At 36.9% G+C, this 23,221-nt stretch overlaps 1 protein-coding gene across 2 annotated transcripts in view; it reads left to right on the top strand.

Annotated features, from left to right (window-relative positions):
* The window catches only part of SGCE (sarcoglycan epsilon), an 80,781-nt gene that overhangs the window by 32,740 nt on the left and 24,820 nt on the right, over window positions 1-23,221 (top strand). For both annotated transcript variants that reach the window (XM_064289990.1, XM_064289989.1), the window contains 2 exons: window positions 5,697-5,769; window positions 9,905-10,103. In XM_064289990.1, coding sequence (XP_064146060.1) covers window positions 5,697-5,769; window positions 9,905-10,103 — 272 coding nt within the window. The remainder of the gene's footprint in view (window positions 1-5,696; window positions 5,770-9,904; window positions 10,104-23,221) is intronic.

Genomic DNA, 23,221 nt, shown 5'->3' with positions numbered 1-23,221 from the left:
GGAAACCTGTATTTAGCCAACACTGTAATAACAACTGCTATAATAAAAAAGGTGCTGCTTGATGCAGAGTTGTGAGAAGATAAGTACTTCACAAAGTAGAAGGAAGGCTCTCTTGGGCAGAGGAAACAGCAGAGGTATTAGAAAACCACATGGTGCTTAGCGAACTACAGGTATCAGTAGAGGGCAGGATGTGCCCCAGTGGCCAAAGGTTAGGAACTGACGTGTTGATGCTAGTAGGGGCACATCTTTGAGGCCTCTGTAAGCCATGCTAATGTGTGTGTAGCTTTTATTCTAGCAGTGATGGTGGTATTATAATTCATCAGTTTTTTCCAGTACCTAACATGTTCGGGTGATATTAGAAACTTAAAAAAAAAAAAAAAATAGTGATCCCTAGGAATTAATACTTTAAAAGAATGAGTGGATATATAACTGAAAGTGTTTCACTGTTTATTATTCCCAACAAAGTCAGAATTATAATGGCAATTACAGCACAGGAGTCCTAAATACACATGTTTTAGGCCCTGATGCCTCAAGGATTTTGGATTCTAATTTAACTATTCAGTTCCGCAGGCATTTACTGGTAGCAACTAGGTGGCAGTGTGGAAAGTGACAGTCGGATTGCCGGGGGCTTGTATAGGTGTTGGGTGGCGTGCTTTCTACCTGATACAAACCAGTAGAGGATTCATGCCTTGAGTTTTTCTCCAAAGTTTTAATCCGTGATGGACTATGCATATGAGCTCCCATTTTGGCTAAGAGAAGTCTTTTCTCCATTTGAATTGAAGTTTGTATTAACTTGGTTTTGCAATGATTTCTAGAAATAAATCTGCTTTCGAAAGGCAATGTAGATGTGTAGCTTAAGAAAGAAAATGGTTTTGAGTTACTGCCAAAATAAACTTTTAAAATACTCAGCAAAGTTTTAAAAGAAAGACATAAATATAATTCATCAAATTTAATTAGCAGATTAAAGGAGAAAAGCAGCATAACCATCTTGATAGAGGTAGAGAGAGCGTTTAGCAAAATTCAACACCTAGTCTTAATAATAACAATAAAAAACCCTCAGCAAACTAGTAATAGAAGTGAACTTCCTTATCCTAATAGAAGTTATTTACCGAAAATGAGAGCAAACATCATGCCTAGTAGGAGAACATTGGAGGAATTCCATTCAAATTGAGGAAAAAAACAAGGATGACTCCCTCCCCCACATCTGTTACAGAATATATTGGAAGTCCTAGCAGGTGTAGAAAGAAAGAAAGAAAGAAATTAAATGTATAAGGATTTAAAAGGAAGAAATTGAAGAATCAGTGATAGAAAGCATCTATAGATTAACTTAAAATCCTAAGAAGGCTAGCTATAGTGTCAATATAGAAAATTCAGTTACATTTCTATATATGAATAACAAGTATTGCTAAAATACTTGTTTTGAAAAGATACCATTTCTAATAGCAACAAAAATTATAAGGTACCTAGGAATAAATCTACCAGAAGGTATATAAGGTCTGTATGAGGAAAAACTTTCATTGATATTAAAAATACCTATATAAATGAAAAGATATTCTATTCTGGGGTAAGAAGACTCAATGTCATGAAGACATGTATCACTTTCACCCTAATTGATCAACATATTTAATACAGTTCTAATCAAAATATCAATATGATTTTTCATGGAACTTGGCAAGCTGATTCTAAAATTTATAAGGAAGAATAAAGGGCCAAGAATAATCAAGACAGTGCTAAAGAAGGGAAAAAAGAGGGGGGAAGGGTACAGTTCTAAAGAAGAAAAATAAAAGGGGAAGGGTTTCTCGCCCTCTGGATGTCAAGATTTATTATAAACCTAAAGTAACTACCATACAGTTGTATGGATGCAGAAATAGACAAATTGATCAATGAATGGAATAGAGAGCACAGAAACAAATCCATCTACATAAGGAACTATGATATATGTATGTATAGATGGTGCCACAGATCATTAGGGAAAAGAATGTCTATTGAATGGTGCTCAGACAATTGTTTATTCATATGGAAAAGCTTACGGTAAGACTAGATTCTTACATCAAACACAATAGTCAATTCTGGACTGATTAAGGACTTCAGTATGAAAAGCAAAATTTTAAAACTATTATATGAAAATGTAGAATTTCTTCTGATCTTGGGGTAAAGGATTTCTTAAATAAGACCTCAATTTTTTAATTTGAGAAAAGATTGGTAAATTTTACTATTTTAAATTGAGAACTTCTGTTCATCAAAAGACACCATTAAAAAAAAAAGAAGACATGCTACAAACAGGGATACTTTCAATACATATAGCTGACTGTTAGTATCTAAAATATGAAAAGAAATCCTACAATTCAAAAAGAAAAAGACATGAACAGACATTTTACTAAAGGGGGGGATACAAATGCTGATAAACCTAAGTAAAAAGCTGAATCGTGTCAGTAATGAAAAAAATTCAAATCAAGAGCACGATGAGAATTTTACCCTTAGTAAAATTAATTGCTGGTGAGTGTGGAAATTGGCACAACCACTTTGGAAAACAGTACTGAAATATCTCAGACAGTTGAGTATCACCATACCCCATGATCCAGCAGTCCTACTTCTACCTCTATACCTCAAAGAAACACTCGCAAATGCGCACTTGGAGGTGGTTATAGCAAAACACTGGAAACCCATAAAACAATGGTGGCTCAGAGAGAATATGTAAATTGAGATATAGAGCAGCAATGAACTTAAGCTTACCCAGCAACATGGATAAATGTAAATGTAATGTTGGATTAAAAAACAAGTCCCAGAAGACTACATATAGTATGATACCATTTTTATAAAGAACAGAAATAAGAAAACTAAGCAATCTGTTTTATATCATACATGCATTTATGATAAAACATGGTTACTTCTTGTTGGGGAGAGACAGGGGAGTAGAATAGGAGAGAAATACGTGCATGTTGACTTTAGGTTCATTATATTCTTATATCTTAATACTAACAAATAATATAGTGAGGCGATAATGAGGAAAATTAGAAGATAATGATGAGTTTAGCAGATCTTTCATATAAGCAAGTAGTGACTTATCTGTAAATAAGTCATTTTTTGTATTCATACATAGTAACATATTTAAGGAACCCTGGTGGCACAGCAGTTAAGCACTCAGCTGCTAACCAAAAGGTGGACAGTTCGAATGCACCCAACAGCTCCTCAGGAGAAAAGACCTGGCAACTAACTCCCATAAAGATTACAGCCAAGAAAACCTTACAGGGCAATTCTACTCTGTTTCATGGGGTCACCATGAGTCAGAATTGACTCAACACCTAACAATGACAGTGACGTACTGTATTTTGAAATATCATTAATGTTGTCAAAAGAGTTTTGCATATCTTAAACTAATATTTGATCATATAAATCCACTGATTCATTCATTCATTCAATAAATATTTATTGAGCATCAAAAATAGATCAGCACTGACTGCTCTGACAAAGGTCACAATAGAGGGCCCCAGACAGAGCTGGAGAAAAATGTAGAACAAAATTCTAACTCACACATACACACACACACACACACACAAAAAAAAACAAACTTACTGGTCTGACAGAGGCTGTAGGAACCCCGAGAGTATGCACCCTGGACTCTCTTTTAGCTCAATACTGAAGGCACTCCCAAGGTTCACCCTTCAGCCAAAGATGAGACAGGCCCATAAAACAAAACAAGACTAAATGGGCACACCAGCCAGGGGCAAGGACGAGAAGGCAGGAAGGGACAGGAAAGCTAGTAATGGGGAACCAAAGTCAAGAATGACATGTTTGTGGGGCTGGCAGCCAATGTCACAAAACAATATGTGTATTGTTTAATGAGAAACTGATTTGCTCTGTCAACCCTCATCTAAAATACAGTTTAAAAAAAATAAAAATAAATGTGAAATTATGCTGTATTTTTCCCCCCAAAAATAAAATAGATCAACCAAGTTCTGGGAAGGGGATCAAAAATAGCACAATGTACACATGTATCTGCTCTCAAGGTCTTCACATAATGATAAAAAGTGAAATTTGACTGAGAATATTCCAGTATTTCAGTATCTCACTAGAACTGATAGGACTGCGTTCTACCATATCTGTTAAAATTAAACATTAAATATAAATTCAGATAATACATTTCCTCCTGCTGATATAATATGTTCTTCACTCCCTTCAGTAGCCTGTGATTTTAAAAGAAGAAATCTTACTAGGATTTGTGAAATTTACAATGATGAACTTTGTGATCTATCTGGCCAGGCTAGCCATAAAAACATTGCAGTTAGTTTGGAAAATATGTGATCTTCCTTTCTGAGCTGAGGCTTCAAGATATTATAACAAATAATAGAGAATTGATACTTTTTTTTCCCATTGAAACTATGACAAAATTTTTCGCAGGGGAACTTTTTAAATCATGAGGATCACCCCTAATTTTTTTTTTTTTTAAACATGTTTTTCACTTGCTTTTTCGTGGACAATACTTCTTAGTTTATCTTATTGGCTAGTCTTAATTTTTGTGTTCAGTATGAACCTAATTAATCACGTCTCCCAACAGATAGCAGCAAGGAAGTGATTAAGTCCAACGGAAATCTGAAAGATTGTAGAGAGAAATTAAAAAAAAAATTCTGGAATAATACACCTTTCAAAAAGTGTACCTTTTAAATATGGTTAAAGGTTAAGAATTGCTTATTCCAAAATAACTGATTTTTTTACTGTTCTAACTACGGTTATTTCCTATGTGTCTAATATATTTCATTTGAAGCACATTTATGATGCCGTAAAAACCTTGACCTCGGTTTTAAATGCTCAAGAGATTCCTTTTTAGTGTGAGTCAGTTTTATCCTACTTTCTGGTCCTAGTGTCACCCAGAGCTGCTCTCACAGCTTGAAGGCTAGTACTGGGATTCTAAGATTTTTACACAATCATTTGCCTTTTTGAGGTACTGCAGATGTGTCGGAATGATTTACTGTCTGTTAATCTGTGATTTTTGAAGCCATATCCTGTTGGCCTTGACTTTGTTTGTTATCTGCAGTGGCTGTTTCTGAGTTGACATTGAAGAAAGTTCATTGGCTCTCCAAATGTTTACTAATGTTTGACTCTACGAAGGGATTGATTTGTGTTACTGAGTGTGTGCCAAGGGCTTCATAGACGGTGATAGTTACTGCTTACCTTCCTTCATAAATGAGACCTGATACGCTACTCATGAACTGGACTGGTTGGTGTATAGTTCACTACTAAATGCAAATAACATAGAGATGTGCTTGTGTTTAAGGCGTATTTTCCAGTATAATCCTTGAAATCCTTTTAAAAGTGCAAAACTGCATTCTTAGCTGGTTGGGTTTGATTTGTGTGTTTTATTTTTGAAATCTTAGAATGCCACTGCTAAGTAATTCAGAATGGTTAACCCACTTACTAATGAGGCCTCCGGACTGCTGCCAACACTTAGGGCCATTCCGAAAGGGCCTTTCCGATTTTAATTTTTTTGTTTTTGCATGTTAAATACACCTGACTAATTGTTTATTTTCCTGTAATATTGCTAAAAGCTCTGAGTTTTCATTGCCCAGAGAAGGAATATTTTGTAAGGAAATAAATAAAGCAAATGGAATAAACAATGATTCCTTTTTATTTTGTCTTTAATGAATTTCAGTTTTCAAATAACGTTGTACTTCTTGAATATGATTTCCTTTTTCTAATAGATAACTGCCTACAATAGGCGCACCTTCGAGACTGCAAGGCATAATTTGATCATTAATACAATGTCTGCAGAAGGTAGGTATGGAAAAGCATATTGATGATTGTTTCTTTATCTACAGAAAACCTATTTCACGATCTTTTATAATTGTAAAAAGAGTTAAGGATTTTAAAGAACCACATACCTAAAACGATTGCATTCCTTAGAAAATATCATGATATGTTACGGTGGATAAGAGCTCAGGAGAGGGAACCAAACAGGCCACTTAATATTTCCTTAAGCCTTGGTTTCCTCATGTAAAATGCTGCGAAGAACAGCATTTCTCATAAATCTCTGGTAAAGATTATATGAGTTAAGGCCTGAAATGTGCTTAACACAGAGCCAGTACACATTCAATAACTATTACCAATTTTTATTATTTTGTTTTAAAAACTTCTATAGGTAGTAGTTGAACTGTATGCCAAAGATCCAGAGTTACGGGTATATAGAAATCAACTATAATTTGGGCCACAGTTTCCTAAGTAGCTAATCATGCATCCGTACTTGTTAGAGTCCATCAGCAGTTTAGATTTACATATTGTAAGCTCAAATTGTCAGCTCTTCTCTCAGGAATTTGAAGGTTAAAGACAAAACCTCCTAGGTATTACATTGCCAAACATTTTTCCCTTATTTTGGTATTTGGCTGGGAAAAATGCATACCACTACAAACATGGTAGTTAACATTTATAAATCAAAGGATAGTTCTCTCTATAAATACCAGGTATCATATATAAAGGTGACAGGAGAGGAGCTGATACAGAATTCTTCTGTCCCTGATGGTAAGGGACTTCTGGTTATATTTATTGGTACAATTAAAAACAATTGAACAAACACAAAATATTTTATCAGAAGCTACTAATTTGGAATTCATGGTAATTCAGTCAAGGTTGGGTTAAAAACTGCTATATACTTTATGAAACAAAGCATTTTTTGTAAAACTGATCATACTGTACATACTTGGAGAGATTGCTTGAAAACTTTGAACTTCCTTAAGTGTGATTTTTTTCCCCAGGTGTTTTAGCAGTACCAACTACAGACAACAGATGTGCTGATTTAAAATTTTAAATGACCTTCATATATGAAAAGCAAGCCCAAATGCCAGCTCTGCGGGCATGGACAGAGGACTCTCTGTCCACCCTCCAGCCCCCACAAGGGCTTTTGGTAGGAATTTATGTTTGGATCAGGGAGACTTTGTTCTTGACCTCAGATATAATTGAATGCTTGCATCCAGTCTAAACTGCCTCTGTAGAATTGGAATATCCTTCATGAACAGAACAATTTCAGAGTTCTCTTCCTCCTTGGGAATTCATCAATATAGTTTTATAGTTATATTACATTGGGCTTGGGCTACCTAACCTCGCCATTACACCCTTAGAGGGACTCAAAATCTTCTGACAGGTATTGGAGTTCCTACTGACTGGAAGGCAGCCTGGTCTACAGCAAGAACTTCTTTTCAAATCTAGTCTTAGTCCTGGATCTAGGTGCCATTGTTCAAATATGGAGTCCCATGATCAGGCAGGTATTAATGGGAGACAGCTAGTCAACTTTAGGTTGAAAGTTAGCTTTAGGGGCTGCTGATCTAAATCAAAGGCTCTTGGTGGCACAGTGGTTAAGCACTTGGCTGCTAACTGAAAGGTTGGTGGTTTGAATCCAAACCAGGGATTTTTGATGCTGTGATGGTGAGGGAGGAGAAGAAGGTAGGTCTGGGGCCTCTACCTTTACTTCACTCAGAGTTGTTCTACTGCATTTAACATAGGGTTCAGTGGCCTGAAACTATTTAAAAACCATTGAACTAAATGACATACCTTTGTCCTTGTGGTTTAGACACAACGTATGTGGGAAAATGAACAGTGGGACTTATCTCTTTGAGATAGACCTACACTCATTTCCTGTCAGGTAAGATTTAGGAAAAGAAACAACAAAAGGTGAATATCAGCACAAGCATGCTCAGACACACTCCCTGCCCAGCTGTCTCGTGCTCCAAGAAACCTAAGAGGACATTAATCATGTAGAATCACACCGTGGAGCTGAGGAGAGTATATAAGGTGATTCTCTAAATTGGGTTTCAGTGCCTCAGAGGCCTGCCACCGATCTGTTGGCTTACTGTTCTCTTGGCCTCTGTGATGTCCAAATATAGCAGGCATGGGATTTCCCCAAAGTTAGAAAGCTGTTGTGACTCATCTCCGGGCAGTCTGGCAGCAGCACTTGGCTGAGTCGAGAGCAGGCAGCTGCGTGGCCCAGAGCCTCTGAGGGCCCTGGCTCAGGAGAGGGTTTGCAGCAGGTCGTAAGGGAGCCATGGAGCGGGGTCACATTGGATCAGAAAAAGGCAAATAACCGTCCTCCAAAAAGGAGCACTGATAACAAGAAAAAGTTTTGCAAGCTTTTTTAGAAAACTGGTTGTGAACGTACTGAATAGATGATAGACTTCTGGTATACTCAAAAACTATATTTGGTATTATTTATAAAGATGATCTTATTTATTGTCAGGAAGCAGTTCTTCGTAACACATTTCTGCATTACTATTTCCAAGTGTGGGAAAAAAATGTAGTGTGATTAAGTTACTATTTACTAAAACAGGAAATGTATTTATCTGTAAGAAACAGGAAATTTATCTGCATAAAACAATAAATATGTCATATTTTAGAAGATTGCAGACAGGCTATACATCATGCAAATCTGACAAAATCATGAGCAGGATAAATGACGGTATAGGAGAGATTAAAGACTCTTCTGTGATTAGGGCCTGAAAAAACAAAATCTATAGAAAGAAAAGACTGCACTCTAGAAAACTCTTGGTTGAAAACTCTGAAGCCAAAGTTTCTTCCCTAACTTTACCTTTGGCTTTGACTGTCCTTGAATATTAAAGAAGCTTCATGAGAAATGAGGTCATCAGAATTTAGCTTAGGTAAAAATCATATGAAGTAAGTTCGAATTATGATAAGTTTCTGGACCTCACTAAAGCTTAGCTTCCCCATCTGGATGTATGGAAGAAAATACTAGTATCTACTCACCCTCTGCTTGTGAAGATTATATGGGATAATTCACCTAAATGCGTTAGCAAGCCTCATAGTAAATATACAAAAAAAAAAAAAAAACTAGCAGAGGATTAAAAAAAAAATAAATAAATATTTTTGAATGTTAAGGATTTTAAAATATTACAGTACTATAAAAAGAAAGCTATCTTTATCTTAATAGAACAATTAGAACATAAGAAATGAGGATCCCCAATTCAAGAATAACATTTGAGAAACTGAAATATTTTTATATTTATTTAGTGTTTCTTATGATGAGACTCTGAATTTGAGTATGCATTGGTTTAAAACATTAATTTTGAAATGCTTAGAGGGAAATTTTGATGAGACATTGGGGAGAGAAAAAAGCCAAGTGAAATTTTAGCAATATGAGATATTTAACTTCATAAAAATTTTAAAAATATATATTTCTAAAATATTTAATTATTATGGTCATCCAAAGAGTGGAATTGCCATGGTTTTAGAATTGTTTTTGAAAATGTAGTCAATATTTATTTTAGAAAAAGTAATGTTTTAGTATGCTCCAGAAAGATCAGTAATATTCAAATTAAAAATAGGATATTTCAAATCATACGTAAACAACCCAAATGTAAGTACAGATATTTTGTAATGTCTTCTCCCTTTGGAAAGGATATTTCCATGCTTCAACTTCCTCTCCTCTTCACATGGAGACAAGACTACTAGAGTAGTTGCAATAATTAAATGAGATAATATACTTGAAAAAGATTTGGCCATTCTAAAGCACTGCAAATTATTATTTCTACCATGCAGAGTTCTTGAAATCCTCCTTCCAGCTGCGTAAATTGAAAGGGTGAGGAGGTAGGTGGGAAACTGGCAAGTTAATCCAAAACTGTTTGAGGTAGATTTGGCTTTTTTCTTTTTTGGGCCAAATCCTGTAATTGTAACTTGAACTGCTTGTACTTTAAATTTGATTATATCGTAGAGAAAGCTCTGTGTTTAATGTATGTAATGTTTCTACATAGGTCTCTCCATTGTAGAGAAACCCTTTAAAGTCAGCATTAATGGTGTTCCTCAAAGCCAGGTTTATGACAGAACACAACAAATCTCAAATTGTCTTTCTGCTTCTCGCTTAAAAAACTACTTTGTTCAAGATACGCATATCCTTTTTCATCAAAATTAGATTTCCCGTTACCGTATCAAGCAGAATTCTTCATTAAAAATATGAATGTAGAAGAAATGTTGGCCAGCGAGGTACTTGGAGACTTTCTTGGAGCAGTGAAAAATGTGTGGCAGCCGGAGCGTCTCAATGCCATAAACATCACGTCGGCTCTAGACAGGGGCGGCAGGGTTCCGCTTCCCATTAATGACATGAAGGAGGGGTAAGCAGACCTTTATCTTCATGCCTTAAATATGGATTTTAAAATATGGTGATCTTATCAAACTTATAGATGGAAGATGGCCTATTGCATTTTTCTTTTTAATAAGATTTAAGGATATGAGTATACTGGCAATTTTCTATATTGACAACAAGGTTAAGCTAACGGTTCTTTATATCTCATTCTCCAGGTTCTGGGTATTTAATTGTAGATCAGGACCAGCATCATAAATTACACTAAGTCTTTTTACCTTCTCTAGAGAAACTGATTACATAGGGCCCTGACTTTCAAAGGAAATTGATCCCTGAGTTATCAGCCACAGAATGACATGCGAACTGCTGTAACTTTATTCTAGGAAACTATTTCTTTGCCTTTAACATTCTTTCCAGCATGTGTCAGGACTGAGGGCTGGGGTGGATTTGAAGCCCACTCCTGTGAGACGAGAGCCTAAAGCCTGGCCCTGTCACTCACGGGCTGGGTGACATCGGGCAGATCACTTCCCCCCTCTGTACCTCGACTTCTCCACGTGCTTCAGTGGAGATTATATTCTCACAGGGTTGTCATAATTATCAAGACAATGTATTTGAAAGAAATTTGTCAGTTCTAAAGCTATGTAAGTACAGAGCATGACTTGTACCCAGTAGAGGCTTAGAGAGGGCAGTGGTGGTTCCGTGGTGGAATTCTCGCCTTCCATGGGGGAGAGTGGGGCTTGTTTCCTGGCCAGGGCACCTCAAGTGCGCTACCATCCGCCAGTTTCCTTGCGTGCTGCTAGGATGCTGAACGGGCTTCAGCAGACCTTCTGGACTAAGACTAGGAAGAAAGGTCTGATGATCTACTTCTGAAAAATCAGCCAGTGAAGACCCTATGGATCACAATGGTCCAATCCCATTGTGTACGGGGTTACCATAAGTCAGGGGCCAACTCGTTTGCAGCTAACAACAACAGAGGTCTAGAAACACTCCTACCTGGGTAGATTGAGAGGGTGGAAGAGTCAATGTCAAGTCAAACTTTGATTTCTAATCTGTAGGTTGAGGCAGATGTACTTTTTTTTTTTTAACCGATCTTATAAAAGTACAGGCTGTGGAATAAATCACATCGTGTGTGGCTTAGCCCCTTTCCATTTCCTCCTTCATCCATATTCCTGGTATACTTTTATGCAGGTGATATCTGATAAGAATTCAACTTAAGAGTAGCTTTAAATGGGAACGAGGTTGGAAATAAAGGAAAAGATTCCAGATAGATATAGATGAAATCTGAGAGAATAGGCAGATTGGGGGGGGGGGGGGGAGTATCGAAAAAGCAGTGACTTGTAAAGTCCAAATTAAAAATTTCAGAATTAAATTATATCTTCTACATTATATAGCAGTGGATTTTGGAGTCAGTCAAGCACACACAGAAATGCTTTGGGGAAAATAGTTGCTTTACCTCTTGTCTGTCAACTCATCAGCTTTCTATATGAACACGTAATTCTAACCAACCAAAACCCATTGCTGTTGAGCTGATTCTAACTCAGGGAAACCCCACGAGTATCAAAGTAGAACCGTGCTCCATAGGGTTTTCAAGGGCCGATTTTTTTGAAGTAGATCACCGGGCCTTTCTTCCGAGTCATCTCTGGGTGGACTTGAATCTCCAACCTTTTGGTTAGCAGCTGAGCATGTTAACCATTTGCATTATCCAGGGACTCAGCTTATGTTTTCACTTCAAAATTATTACGTATTTTTCTTTCCCCCTGAGTAATTAAAGCAGACCCATGGCAACCTCGTGAATAAAGATATCTCTCCTGAAAACATTCTCCAAATATGGAGCCTTTTCAACAGTTTTCCTGAGGTAACGTGTTCCACGGTGATTGTTAAAACAATGACCAGAAGATGTTGGGGGACGCAGCATGAAGACCAGAAATGGATAGGGTTTTCTATGGCTCTACTGTCTTCTGGGCTCACCTGTTCTCCAGTCAGAAATGCAGGCCCCATGCACAAAGATACATTGAGAACCTGGACTAAAACTAAATTGAACTAAATAAACCAAACCCATTGCCATCAAGTTGATTCATACTCATAGCAATCCCATAGGACAGAGTAGAACTGCCCCATATCTTTTCCAAGGAGGACCTAGTAGATTCAAACTGTCGACCTTTTAGTTAGCAGCCATAGCTTTTAACCACTAAGCCACTGGACTGTAAACCAAACTCTGACCTAAAGCAGCACTTCCCAACCCTATCTAGCTAAAAATTGTCAGTAGAGCTTTATTAAAAATATATATAGGTTTCTGGCCCCTGACTCCCCTAGAGACTCTGATTCTTTAACCCTAGGGCTGAGTCTGAGCAAGTGACTCTAAATTAAGAACAGAATTTTTGTTCTACAAGTACTTGTTAGAGAATTCAGTCATTAACTGACTGACCCCCAGCACCTGCTAAAGGCGGCACATGCTGTCAGATATTTGAGGGAGTCAGTCCAGTGGCATTTCTTTGGCTCATGTTGTTTCAGACCCTTTCCCAACTTGAAATGCTTTCCACGAGTTTTAATTTAATGTTAAGCCTTAGCCTTTGTGAAGTATTCATATGAGAAGTCTTTTAAAATAGCATTTCTATAAATTGTACCCATTGCCAACTCTGTTACTTCAACATCCCTCTACAAGCACTAATGAAGTAAGATTCTGCTTGAGTAGAAAATCTCGTCCTTGGGAATGATTTTGCATACCTTTTTAGTTGGTTTATAATGTCATGGTAACAAAACAATTTTTTAACCCTGTTGCCTTAAATTTAGAAACTAATCCCTTGCTTCACTCATCTCTGGTGCCTTCCTTCCTTTTTGATGGTGTGTATCACAGTTTTTGAAATCTCCTTGCCTCAGTACTTTCTTTTGAAAATATCACAGGCTGCAAATCCTTTGAAAAATGAAATATTAAAGATAGAAAGAGGTATGGTCAGAGATGGCAAAGAAATTGCAGACATTGCTTTTCTAAAATTTTATTTTAAAAATATATTCATAATCATTTGGAAAGGATACTAGTAATGGTTACACAACATAGTGAATGTAATCAGTGCTGCTGAATTATACATGTAAAAATTGTTGAATGGGTAAATATTTTGTTAGACATATTTTTACCACGAATATATATATGTATATGTATTTATATAGTTTTCATATACTGCAGAAGTATTAAGTGCCCAATATGTATGTTATAATTAATACTAAGTATTGTTTTAAACCCTATGAAATTATTTCCTGTTACTCATCACAACAACTAATAACTGCAGATTGTTCCATATTTGATATCTGTAGTCAAAGAGACAGCAGACGACTCAGAGTAGCTCTCAGAAGTAGACCCTTGGAATAAGCCTACCACCCTGCCACAGCCCAAAGCACCATTAAATTCCCCATCAGGAACCCACTCTACAATATCCTAGCTCCTTATCCTTCTTGATGAGCATTTCTTCATCTCTGCGGAACTTGCTGACAGCTTTCAAACTTCTCCTAAATCAAACAGAAAACAATTATAAAGATTTACTTCAAAGTGAGTAAGCTCCTGTAAAGGAAGGCTGAGCCTCCCGAAAAGACCTGTTTTCACTTGCCAGACCCATAACCCCAGGGCAACTGTGCCCTCTCTGAGCGTGGTCTTGATGCTGTTTTTGCTCCTGACAGAGAGCCAGAAGCTAAGGACTCGTGTATGTATTTAGCCTGGGATAAAGCTGGTGGAAAGAGGAGCAGGTTCATATTTCATTCTAGGCATGTCATAGCTGCCAACCATGGCTGAGTGATGTGGTGTAAATGGTGGCTATGAAGGGAATGATGGGGTGTGAGGATTAAAGAATATACTCACTTTTCATAAGAGATTGTTAAACCTACCACTATTTCCTCTCGTTACCAAAGCATGTGGATCTACCCTCACTCAGAGACAGGGAATCCTAGTTTATGCTCTAGGCCATCTCATAAAGTACCACCTCTAATTAGTTGTCTCCTTTTTGCCCCATATCGAGAGGTTATATTTGAGGAATAGAATGTAGGTTAAAAACTGGCTGCCAAATATTGGTTTGATGTAAGTTTGTGATCCCAGGGAATCTAGTGCTCTGCTGAACTGTCACCATCCCTGGTGATTTATGGGACTACCCTTTATTCTTAAATTGTGTCTGTGTTTTTCTTTTTGGGCAAATACCCTTTGTTTTATGCAGTTATGGAGATAGAAATTTTTAAAACTGCCTTTAATAAAATAAAAAATTGGAAACCCAAGTTAGTCCGTTTTTATAAGTATACCAAAAAACTAAAACCAAACTCACTGCTGTCAAGTTGGTTCTTACTCATAGTGACCCTATAGGGCACAGTAGAACTGCCCCATAGGGTTTCCAAGGAGCATCCGGTGGATTCAAACAACTGATCTTTTGATTAGCAGCGAAACTTTTAAATGTTGCGCCACCAGGCCTCCTTTATAAGTATATTAATAAATAAACAAATGCGGCCATATGTCTAATATCTGCTCTCATTTTTATGCAAAATTTTTTTCCTTCTTATTTTAAGTATTTATTATGGGGTAGTATTGTATTCGTCCCTGGGACACAGTGATTTTAAAAACGCAACCTGTGCTCATAATCTAGAATGGATCCAGCAACTAGTCAGATAATTTAAGAAAACATTGTAAGTATCACAATTGAGGTATTCAAAGAGGAGGTTCCTTACCCACCTCAGGTCCAAGTCTGAGACAGGTTCATAGAGGGGGTGAAACCTGATCTCAGTCTTAGAATATGGGTACAAATTATCCTGCTAAAAACAGGAGAAAGGAAATGAATTCCAGGCAGAGGGAACAGCTTGGGCAAAAGCCTTTACAGAGGAGAGAGCACTGTGGATTTGAAATACAACTTAGTGTAGAAATGGGAGAGAGGGATCCAGAAATGATAGTTACTAGGGAGGCAAAAACCAGATCATTCAAGGCTTTGTATACCATGAAAAATAGTTTGGCTTTTATCCTAAAGCATTAAAGACCTTTGCAGAAAATGATTTATATTTTAATTTTTATTTTAGAGAGATCACACTTGTTGGAGAATGAGGGAAGAACTGAATGGAAAGAGAGCTGAGTAGAGGGAGGCATTGGGATTTTAGAGGGCCCAGTAGTAGCAAGAACATGAACCAATCCAGAGATAAGTATCAGAGAGGTGGATATCAAATGTCAGCTTTATTAATGATAAAGCTAATTGAAGAATATGTCTTAGCCCTGCATTGAACTTACCCCTAAAACGTCAGGCCTCCCCTGTTGGGAGACATGGGAGGAGGTTAGACAGAGTCTTCCCTGTGAAGCTCATTACATGATTGAAAGAGTGGACCAAACCCAAATGTCTCTTTTCTGCAAGTAGGCAACCCCCACCTCGCCGCCCCCACCAGAAACATGAGAAGGGTGTGAGTCCGTGTGCGGGTTCCTTCTGATAAGATAATTAATTCCTTCTCCAATGGGGAGGAGAAAGAGGTAGAACGTGAATCTAGAAGTGTTATTCTAGCCAACTTATCTCTGGATTGGTTCATGTTCTTCTGGCAGGGAATATGGCTGCTACTGTTACTCTAAAATTCCAGTGCCTCCCTCCACTCAGCCCTCTCTCCATTCAGTTCTTCCCTTATTCTCCAACAAGTGTGATCTCTCTAAAATAAAAATTTAAATATAAATCATTTTCTATAAAGGTCTCTAATGCTTCAGGATAAAACCGAAACTATTTTTTATAGTATGCAAAGTCTCACATGATCTGGCTTCCTCCTTGGTAACTATCACTTCTGGATCCCTCTCTCCCATTTCTGCACTAAGTCATTTTCCAAATTCACAGTATTCTCCACTCCTGGAAATATGAGACATGGTGAATAAATGTTGCCCCCAATAATAGGAATGTTACTTTTTAAAGTTTTATTATTATTATTTTTTTTTTTGTAATTTAGGTAAGAATAGATGTTGAAACCAGGTGTATTCAGCAATATATCCAGAAACTAGATAATGACCAAGTTTGTCTATCCCAGGAATGCAGAGTTGATTTTACGTTAGAAAATCTGCAACTTCCCATATTAACAAAGGAGGACATGAGAAATGCTATATAATCACGTCAGTAGATGCAGACCAAGCAGTTAATAAAATACAACACACATCCATGATAAAAATTACCTTTATAAATAAAAGGGAACCTCATGAAATTGTTAAAGATTGCTACCATAAAACCTATTTAATAAACATGTAACTTGATCATGAAATATTAGAATTATTTCCTGAATTCAGGAAAAACATAAAGGTGGCCACTATCAACATTTCTATTCAACATGGAACTGAAACACCAGTCAGCCCAATAAATAGTAACAATAATTAAAAGATAAAAGAATTAGAAAGGAAAAATAAAGCTGTCAATATTCAGACATTATATAATTGTGTACATAGAAATAAGAGAATCTACAGATAAATTATTATAATTATGGAAATAGTTTTGCTGGATGGATGTAAGATTAATATCTGAAAATCAACTATATTTCTATGCGCCAGATACCGATAGTTAGAAAACTTAGTAGAAAAAATACACTATTATAGAAAGGACAAATAAAAGGAACCTATAAATAAATCTAATACAAATGTGCTTGGTTTTTACAAATAAAAATAATATTTCAAAACATTAAAGAAGACCTATTAAATATGAGATATACCAGGTTCATTGATGGGAAGATTCAATTGGATGAAGACTAATATATATGTTCACTGAGTTCCAATCAAAATCCCTTTTTTTGTGGGACTTGACAAACTCTAAATTTTATATGAAAAGGTCCAAAGGGCTGATAACGTCCAAGAAAATTTGGGGGGAAGAAAAAATGAACAACGTGGAGAGGGCCTTCCCTGCCAGATTTAAGACTAATTAATTGTACAAGTGTAGTAAGTCAGTCAACAATAATAGAATAGCATAGGGAGCTTAGCCCATAACGCATAACCCACTGCTGTTGAGTTGATTCCAACACATAGTGACCCAACAGGACAGAGTCAACTGCCCACCAAGGAGCCCGTGGTGGGTTCGAACTGCCTACCTTTTGGTTAGCAGCCGTAGCTCTTAACCACTACACCACCAGGGTTCCCATAAGAAGCTTAGAAACATCCATCTGTGTGTGAAAAATTGATACAAGCTACTGAAGTGACATTGCTTATCAATAGGGAAAGATGGTCTATGCAACAGTTTTTATCTGAGGAGAAATTATTCCAATTTTATTCACTCCACAAATATCAGTGGCAGGCAGATCAAAGACCTAAATGTTCAAAAAACAAAAAACCCATTGCCATTTATTCGTTTCCGACTCCTAGCGACCCGATAGGACAGAGTAGAACTGCCCCATAGAGTTTTTGAGGAGCGGCTAGTGCATTCGAACTGCTGACTATTTGGTTAGAGGCCGAAATGTTTAACCACTGCGTGACCAGGGAGGAAACTGCAAAACTTTAGGAAAAATACGGAATATCTTTAGAACTTTAGGAATAGAAAAGGACCCCTTAATCCTCAAAAGTACAAACCATGGAGTAAAAGATAGGTAAGTTTGACTATCTTCAAATCTAAACTTTTATGAAAAGATATCATACCAACAAAAAATAAGTCACAGGGAAATAGATTTTTGCCATACATATAATCAATCAACGATGGATTAGTATCAAAATAAAGAACTGCTAATCAATAATAAAAAGACAATCTAGTAGGAAAATGGACAAAATATATTAATAGACAATTCACAAAAGAGGAAACCCTAATGGCTAATGACCATAGGAAAAGATGTTCTACCTGCCTAGTCATCAGAGAAATGCAAGTTAAATAAGGATATACCATTTGTTGTCCATTAATTTGGCCAAAATTATTAAGTCTGAAAATAAGAAATATGTGGGGAAAATATTGAGTGTAAATTGGGGGAAAAATTAGAAGAGAAATTGAAAAAAAAAATTAGCAGTCTTTAGGAAAGCTGAAGTTGCACGTGCGTGCCCTATGACCCAACAATTCCATTCCAAGGTATATGTATAATATGTACAAAGTGAAAATGAATAGAATGGTAGGAATTTACAGACATAATCTCAAAACTATAACACTGAAAAAAGTTGCAGAAGGAAAATTGAGTATGACACTATATAAAGCTTCAAATATGAAAAGACATGCACATATATTGTTTATGGCTCAGTACCATAACATTAGTTAAGAAATACATGGAAATAAAAAGCCCTAAATTCAGAAAAGTGGCTATCCCTGAAAGGAAGGGAGGTAAAATGGGATCAGGGAGGCAGGTAGTTGGCTTCAACTCCATTTTTTTTGCTACATTATTCTTTGTTTTAGTACATATCTGAGGTAGTGTAATATTGAAGTAAAAGAAAAATTTGATTAGACTTTAATTTGCATTGAAAATAGAAATGTTTTGTCATGAGCACAAATTAAATGTATTTTAAGTGAGCTTTGGATTAGATAACCAAGAAGTCCTTGGTGACCTTGGCAAGAGCAATTCCAGCGGATGGGTGAGGTGGAAGCCAGACTTCAGAGGATTAAGGAGTGAACAAGGAGGTGGAAAATAGAATTGCTGAACATGGATGTATTTTTAAAGAAGTTTGGCTGAAAAAGGAAGATGATGATGGGAGGGGCTTGTAGAGGGTGTCATTGCATGGCTGACACAATTGGGCCAGTTCCTCTGTCTCTTAGCAGCAAGGGCTGCCCACAGTGAGCTCTGCTATCATGCCCTTGGCCTTAGTAAAGGCCATTACGGGAAAAAGCCATATGAAAACTGTTTCTCCCTTTGTTATCAACCTACAAAGGGCATTGCTCATTATGCCAGTCATTTTCTCTCATATAAGGTCACTGATGAGAAAATTCTTTTCGATCTCTAAGGAACCATCATCATACCTCCTCCTCTCTAATAATGAGAACTTTTGATATTTACTGTTTTTTTTTCTATTTTAATTTGGATAAGAGGAAGTTTAGTGCCGAATTCAATGCCCTGGATTACAACAATTATTAACTCCATCAGTTTTCCAATTTTTTTCCCTAATTCTTGGTTGCTTTTCCCTTTATTTACCCTATTTTATTATGTATATATTCCTGGGTAGTGAAAATGCCTAGGTGTTAGGCTGCTAACCAAAAGGTTGGAGGTTTGAGTCTACCCAGAGACACCTTGGAAGAAAGGTTTGGCAATCTACTTCTGAAAAATCAGCTGTTGAAAACCCTGTGGAGCACAGTCCTACTCTGGTACACATGGGGTCACCATGAATCAGAGTCAGCTAGACAGCAGCTGTTTGGTTGGCATTATGTGTATTTAGTTAAAAAAATATATAATCCCATAAATTCTGTTTATTTTTGTATTTTCTTTTTGATTGATCGATTGCAGATATGCACAGAAGAAAGAAGTTACGGAGCGGGGGTGGTGGCAAAGGCAAGAAGCATAGTGCTTCTTCCGTCAAGAGCTCAGGAATTCACAGGCACCATGTAATGTGTATACATAATCTTCTCTGAGGCATTTTTTATCTTCTATGTACATCTAATACAGAATAAAGTATTGTCATTACTTTTACAGTTAACAGTCATTACATCTCTTTATCTGACTGTTGCTGAAAAAGACCGAGTTTTGACTTAAATTCTTTACCTTTAACTGATTATCCACCTTGTATGTCTAAAGGCCTCAATAAATGAATTTTACCTCAAAGAAGGGATATTAAATTGTTCAGATCTGAAAAAAAAAAAAAAAACTTCATCAGCACAAGTTCTATCTGTTATATACTGGTTCTTAACGTTGTGAGGCACAATGGTTTGTTAGCATTGCTCGAGAGTGTTGTACTTGATAAAATACTCCTGTCTCATCTGTTTTCATAAAACCATAGATTATCTTCATTTTACTTATTAAAAATTTTAAATTTTGCTAATGAAAAAGCTACCTAAAAGGAAAACGAGATTATGAAAAACATAATTTTAGGATGCATAACCACTGACTCAGTTCTGACTCATAGCAACACTATATACAACAGAACAAAACATTTGCTGGGTCCTGTGCCATCCTCACAATCCTAGCTATGTTTGAGCCTGTTGTTACAGCCACTGTGTTAATCCATCTCATTAAGGGTCTTCCTCTTTTTCACTGACCCTCTACGTTACCAAGCATGATGTCCTTCTCCAGGGACTTGTCCCTCCTGATAACATGTCCAAAGTACATGAGATGAAGTTGAGCCATCCTCCCTTCTAAGGAGCATTCTGGCTGTATTCTTCCGAGATAGACTGTACATTCTTCTGGAGTCCACGTTACTTTCAGTATTCTTCACCAATACCATAATTCAAACCTGTCAATTCTTCTTCTGCGTTCCTTATTCATATTTCAGCTTTTGCATGCATATAAGGTGGTTGGAAAATACCATGGCTTGGTTCAGGTGTACTTTAGTCCTCAAAGTGACATCTTTGCTTTTTAACACTTTAACGAGGTCTTTTGCAGCAAATTTGCCCAATGCAATACATCGTTTGATTTTTTTGAGTGCTACTTCCATGGACGTTGATTTTGGCTCTGAGTAAAATGAAATCCTTGACAACTTCAATTTTTTCTCTGTTAATCATGATTTTGCATACTGGTCTATTTGTGAGGATTTTTATTTTCTTTATGTTGAGGTGTAACCCACAGTGAAGGCTGTAGTCTTTTTGTTCAGTAAGTGCTTCAAGTTCTCTTCACTTTCAGCAAGCAAGGTTGTATTATCTGCATATCGTAGGTTGTTAGTGAGTCTTCCCCCAATCCTGATGCTGCATTCTTCTTCATATAGTCCAGCTTCTCAAATTATTTGCTCAGCATACAGATTGAAAAAAAATTGGTGAAAGGATACAACTCTGAAGCACACCTTTCCTGATTTTAAACCATGTGGTATCCTCTTGTTCTGTTCAAACAACTGCCTCTTGATCTATGTACAGGTTCTGCATGACCACAATTAAGTGTTCTAGAATTTCCATCCTTGGCAATGTTATCCGTAGTTTGTTGTGATCCACAGAGTTGAATGCCTTTGCATAGTCAATAGAACATAGGTATGCATCTTTCTGGTATTCTCTGCTTTCAGCTAAGATCCATCTGACATGAACAACGTTATCCCTTGTCCTGTGTGTTCATTTGAATCTGGCTTGAACTTTTAGCAGTTGCCTGTTGATGTACTGCTGCAATTAATTTTAAATTATCTTCAGCATAATTTAACTTTCATGTGATATTAATGATATTGTTTGCTAATTTCTGGATTTTGTTGGGTCTACTTTGTTTGGAATGGACATGAATGTGGATCTCTTCCAGTTGGTTGGCCAGGTAGCTGTCTTCCAAATTTCTTGGCACAGATGAGCGGGCACTTTCAGTGTTACATCCATTTGTTGAAATATCTCAATTGGTATTCCATCAATTCCTGGAACCTTGTCTTTTACCAATGCCTTCAGTGCTGCTTGGACTTCTTCCTTGAATATCATCAGTTTTGATCATATATTACCTCCTGAAATGGTTGAATGTTGACCAGTTGTTTTTGGTGCAGTGGACTGTCTATTCCTTATATCTTCTTTTGATGTTTCCTGCATCAGTCAATATTTTGCCCATAGAATCCTTCAGTATTGCAACTGGAGGTTTGAATTTTTTCTTCAGTTCTTTCAGCTTCAGAAATACCGCGTGTGTTATTCCCTTTTGGTTTTCTAACTCCAGGTCTTTGTACATTTCATTATAATACTTTACTTTGTCTTCTTGCGCCGCCCTTTGACATCTTCTGTTCAGCTCTTTTACTTCATTATTTCTTCCTTTGGCTTTAGCTACCCTGTGTTCAAGAGCAACTTTCAGAATCTCTTCTGACACCTGTTTTGGCCTTTTTTTCTTTTCTGCCTTTTTAGTGACCTTTTACTTTCTTTATGTTTGATGTCCTTGATGTCATCACACAACTCATCTGAACTTCAGTCATTAGTGTTCAGTGCATCAAATCTCTTGAGATGGTGTCTAAATTCACGTGGGATATACTCAAGGTCGTACTTTGGCTCTCGTGGACTTGTTCTAATTTTCTTCAGCTTCAACTTGAACTTGCATATGAGCACTTGATGGTCTGTTCCGTGATTGCCTGCTTCCCTTATTCTGACTGATGATATTGAGCTTCTCCATCCTCTCTTCCCACAGTTGTAGTCGATTTGATTCTTGTGTATTCCATTCAGTGAGGTCCATGTGTATGGTCGCTGTTTATGTTGTCAAATAGGGTATTTCCAATCAATGGGTTGTTGGTCTTGCAAAATTCTGTCATGCAACCTCCTGCATCGTTTCTATCACCAATGCCGTATTTTCCGACTACTGATCTTTCCTCGTTTCCAGCTTTCACGTTCGAATCAGCAGTAATTATCAATGTATCTTGATTGCGTATTTGGTCAATTTCAAGCTGCAGAAATTGGTAAAAGTCTCCACTTTCTTCATCTGGAGTTAGTGGTTGGTGTGCAAATTTGAATAATAGTCGTATTAACTGGTCTTCATTGTAGCATGTGGATATTATCCTATCACTGACAGCTTTGTATTTCAGGATAGATCTTGCAATGACAGTGACTATGATGCTGTTCCTCTTCAATTTGTCATCCCCAGCATAGTAGACCGTATGATTTTCCAATTCAAAATGGTCAATACCAGTCCATTTCAGCTCACTCATGCGTAAGATACCAATTTTCTTTCAAGCATTCCATTTCATTTTTGACAACTTCCAATTTTCCTTGATTTCTATTGCATACATTCAACATTCTGATTATTAATGGATGGTTGCAGCTGTTCCTTCTCATTTTGAGTCATGCCACATTAGCAAATGAAGGTCCTGAAAGCTTTACTCCATCCACATCATTAAGGTTGACTGTATTTTGGGAGGCAGTTCTTCTCTAGTTGTATTTTGAGCATCTTCCAACCTGAGGGGCTCATCTTCTAGCACTATATCAGACAATGTTGCACTGCTATCCATAAGCTTTTCACTGGCAAATTTTTCAGAAGTAGATTACTATGTCCTTTCCAGTCTAGAAGCTCTGCTAATAATGCATGGCATAGAGTTATTATTTTTGTTATGCATGACCTCAAACAAAATTCTTAAAAAAATCCAACCTGTTCAAACCTGCAAGTTCTACAAAACAAACAATAAATACACTTTCTCTT

The sequence above is a fragment of the Loxodonta africana genome, chromosome 8 (genome assembly GCF_030014295.1).
Source record: "Loxodonta africana isolate mLoxAfr1 chromosome 8, mLoxAfr1.hap2, whole genome shotgun sequence".
Lineage (NCBI taxonomy): Eukaryota > Metazoa > Chordata > Mammalia > Proboscidea > Elephantidae > Loxodonta > Loxodonta africana.
This window is presented reverse-complemented; position numbering and strand designations above follow the sequence as displayed.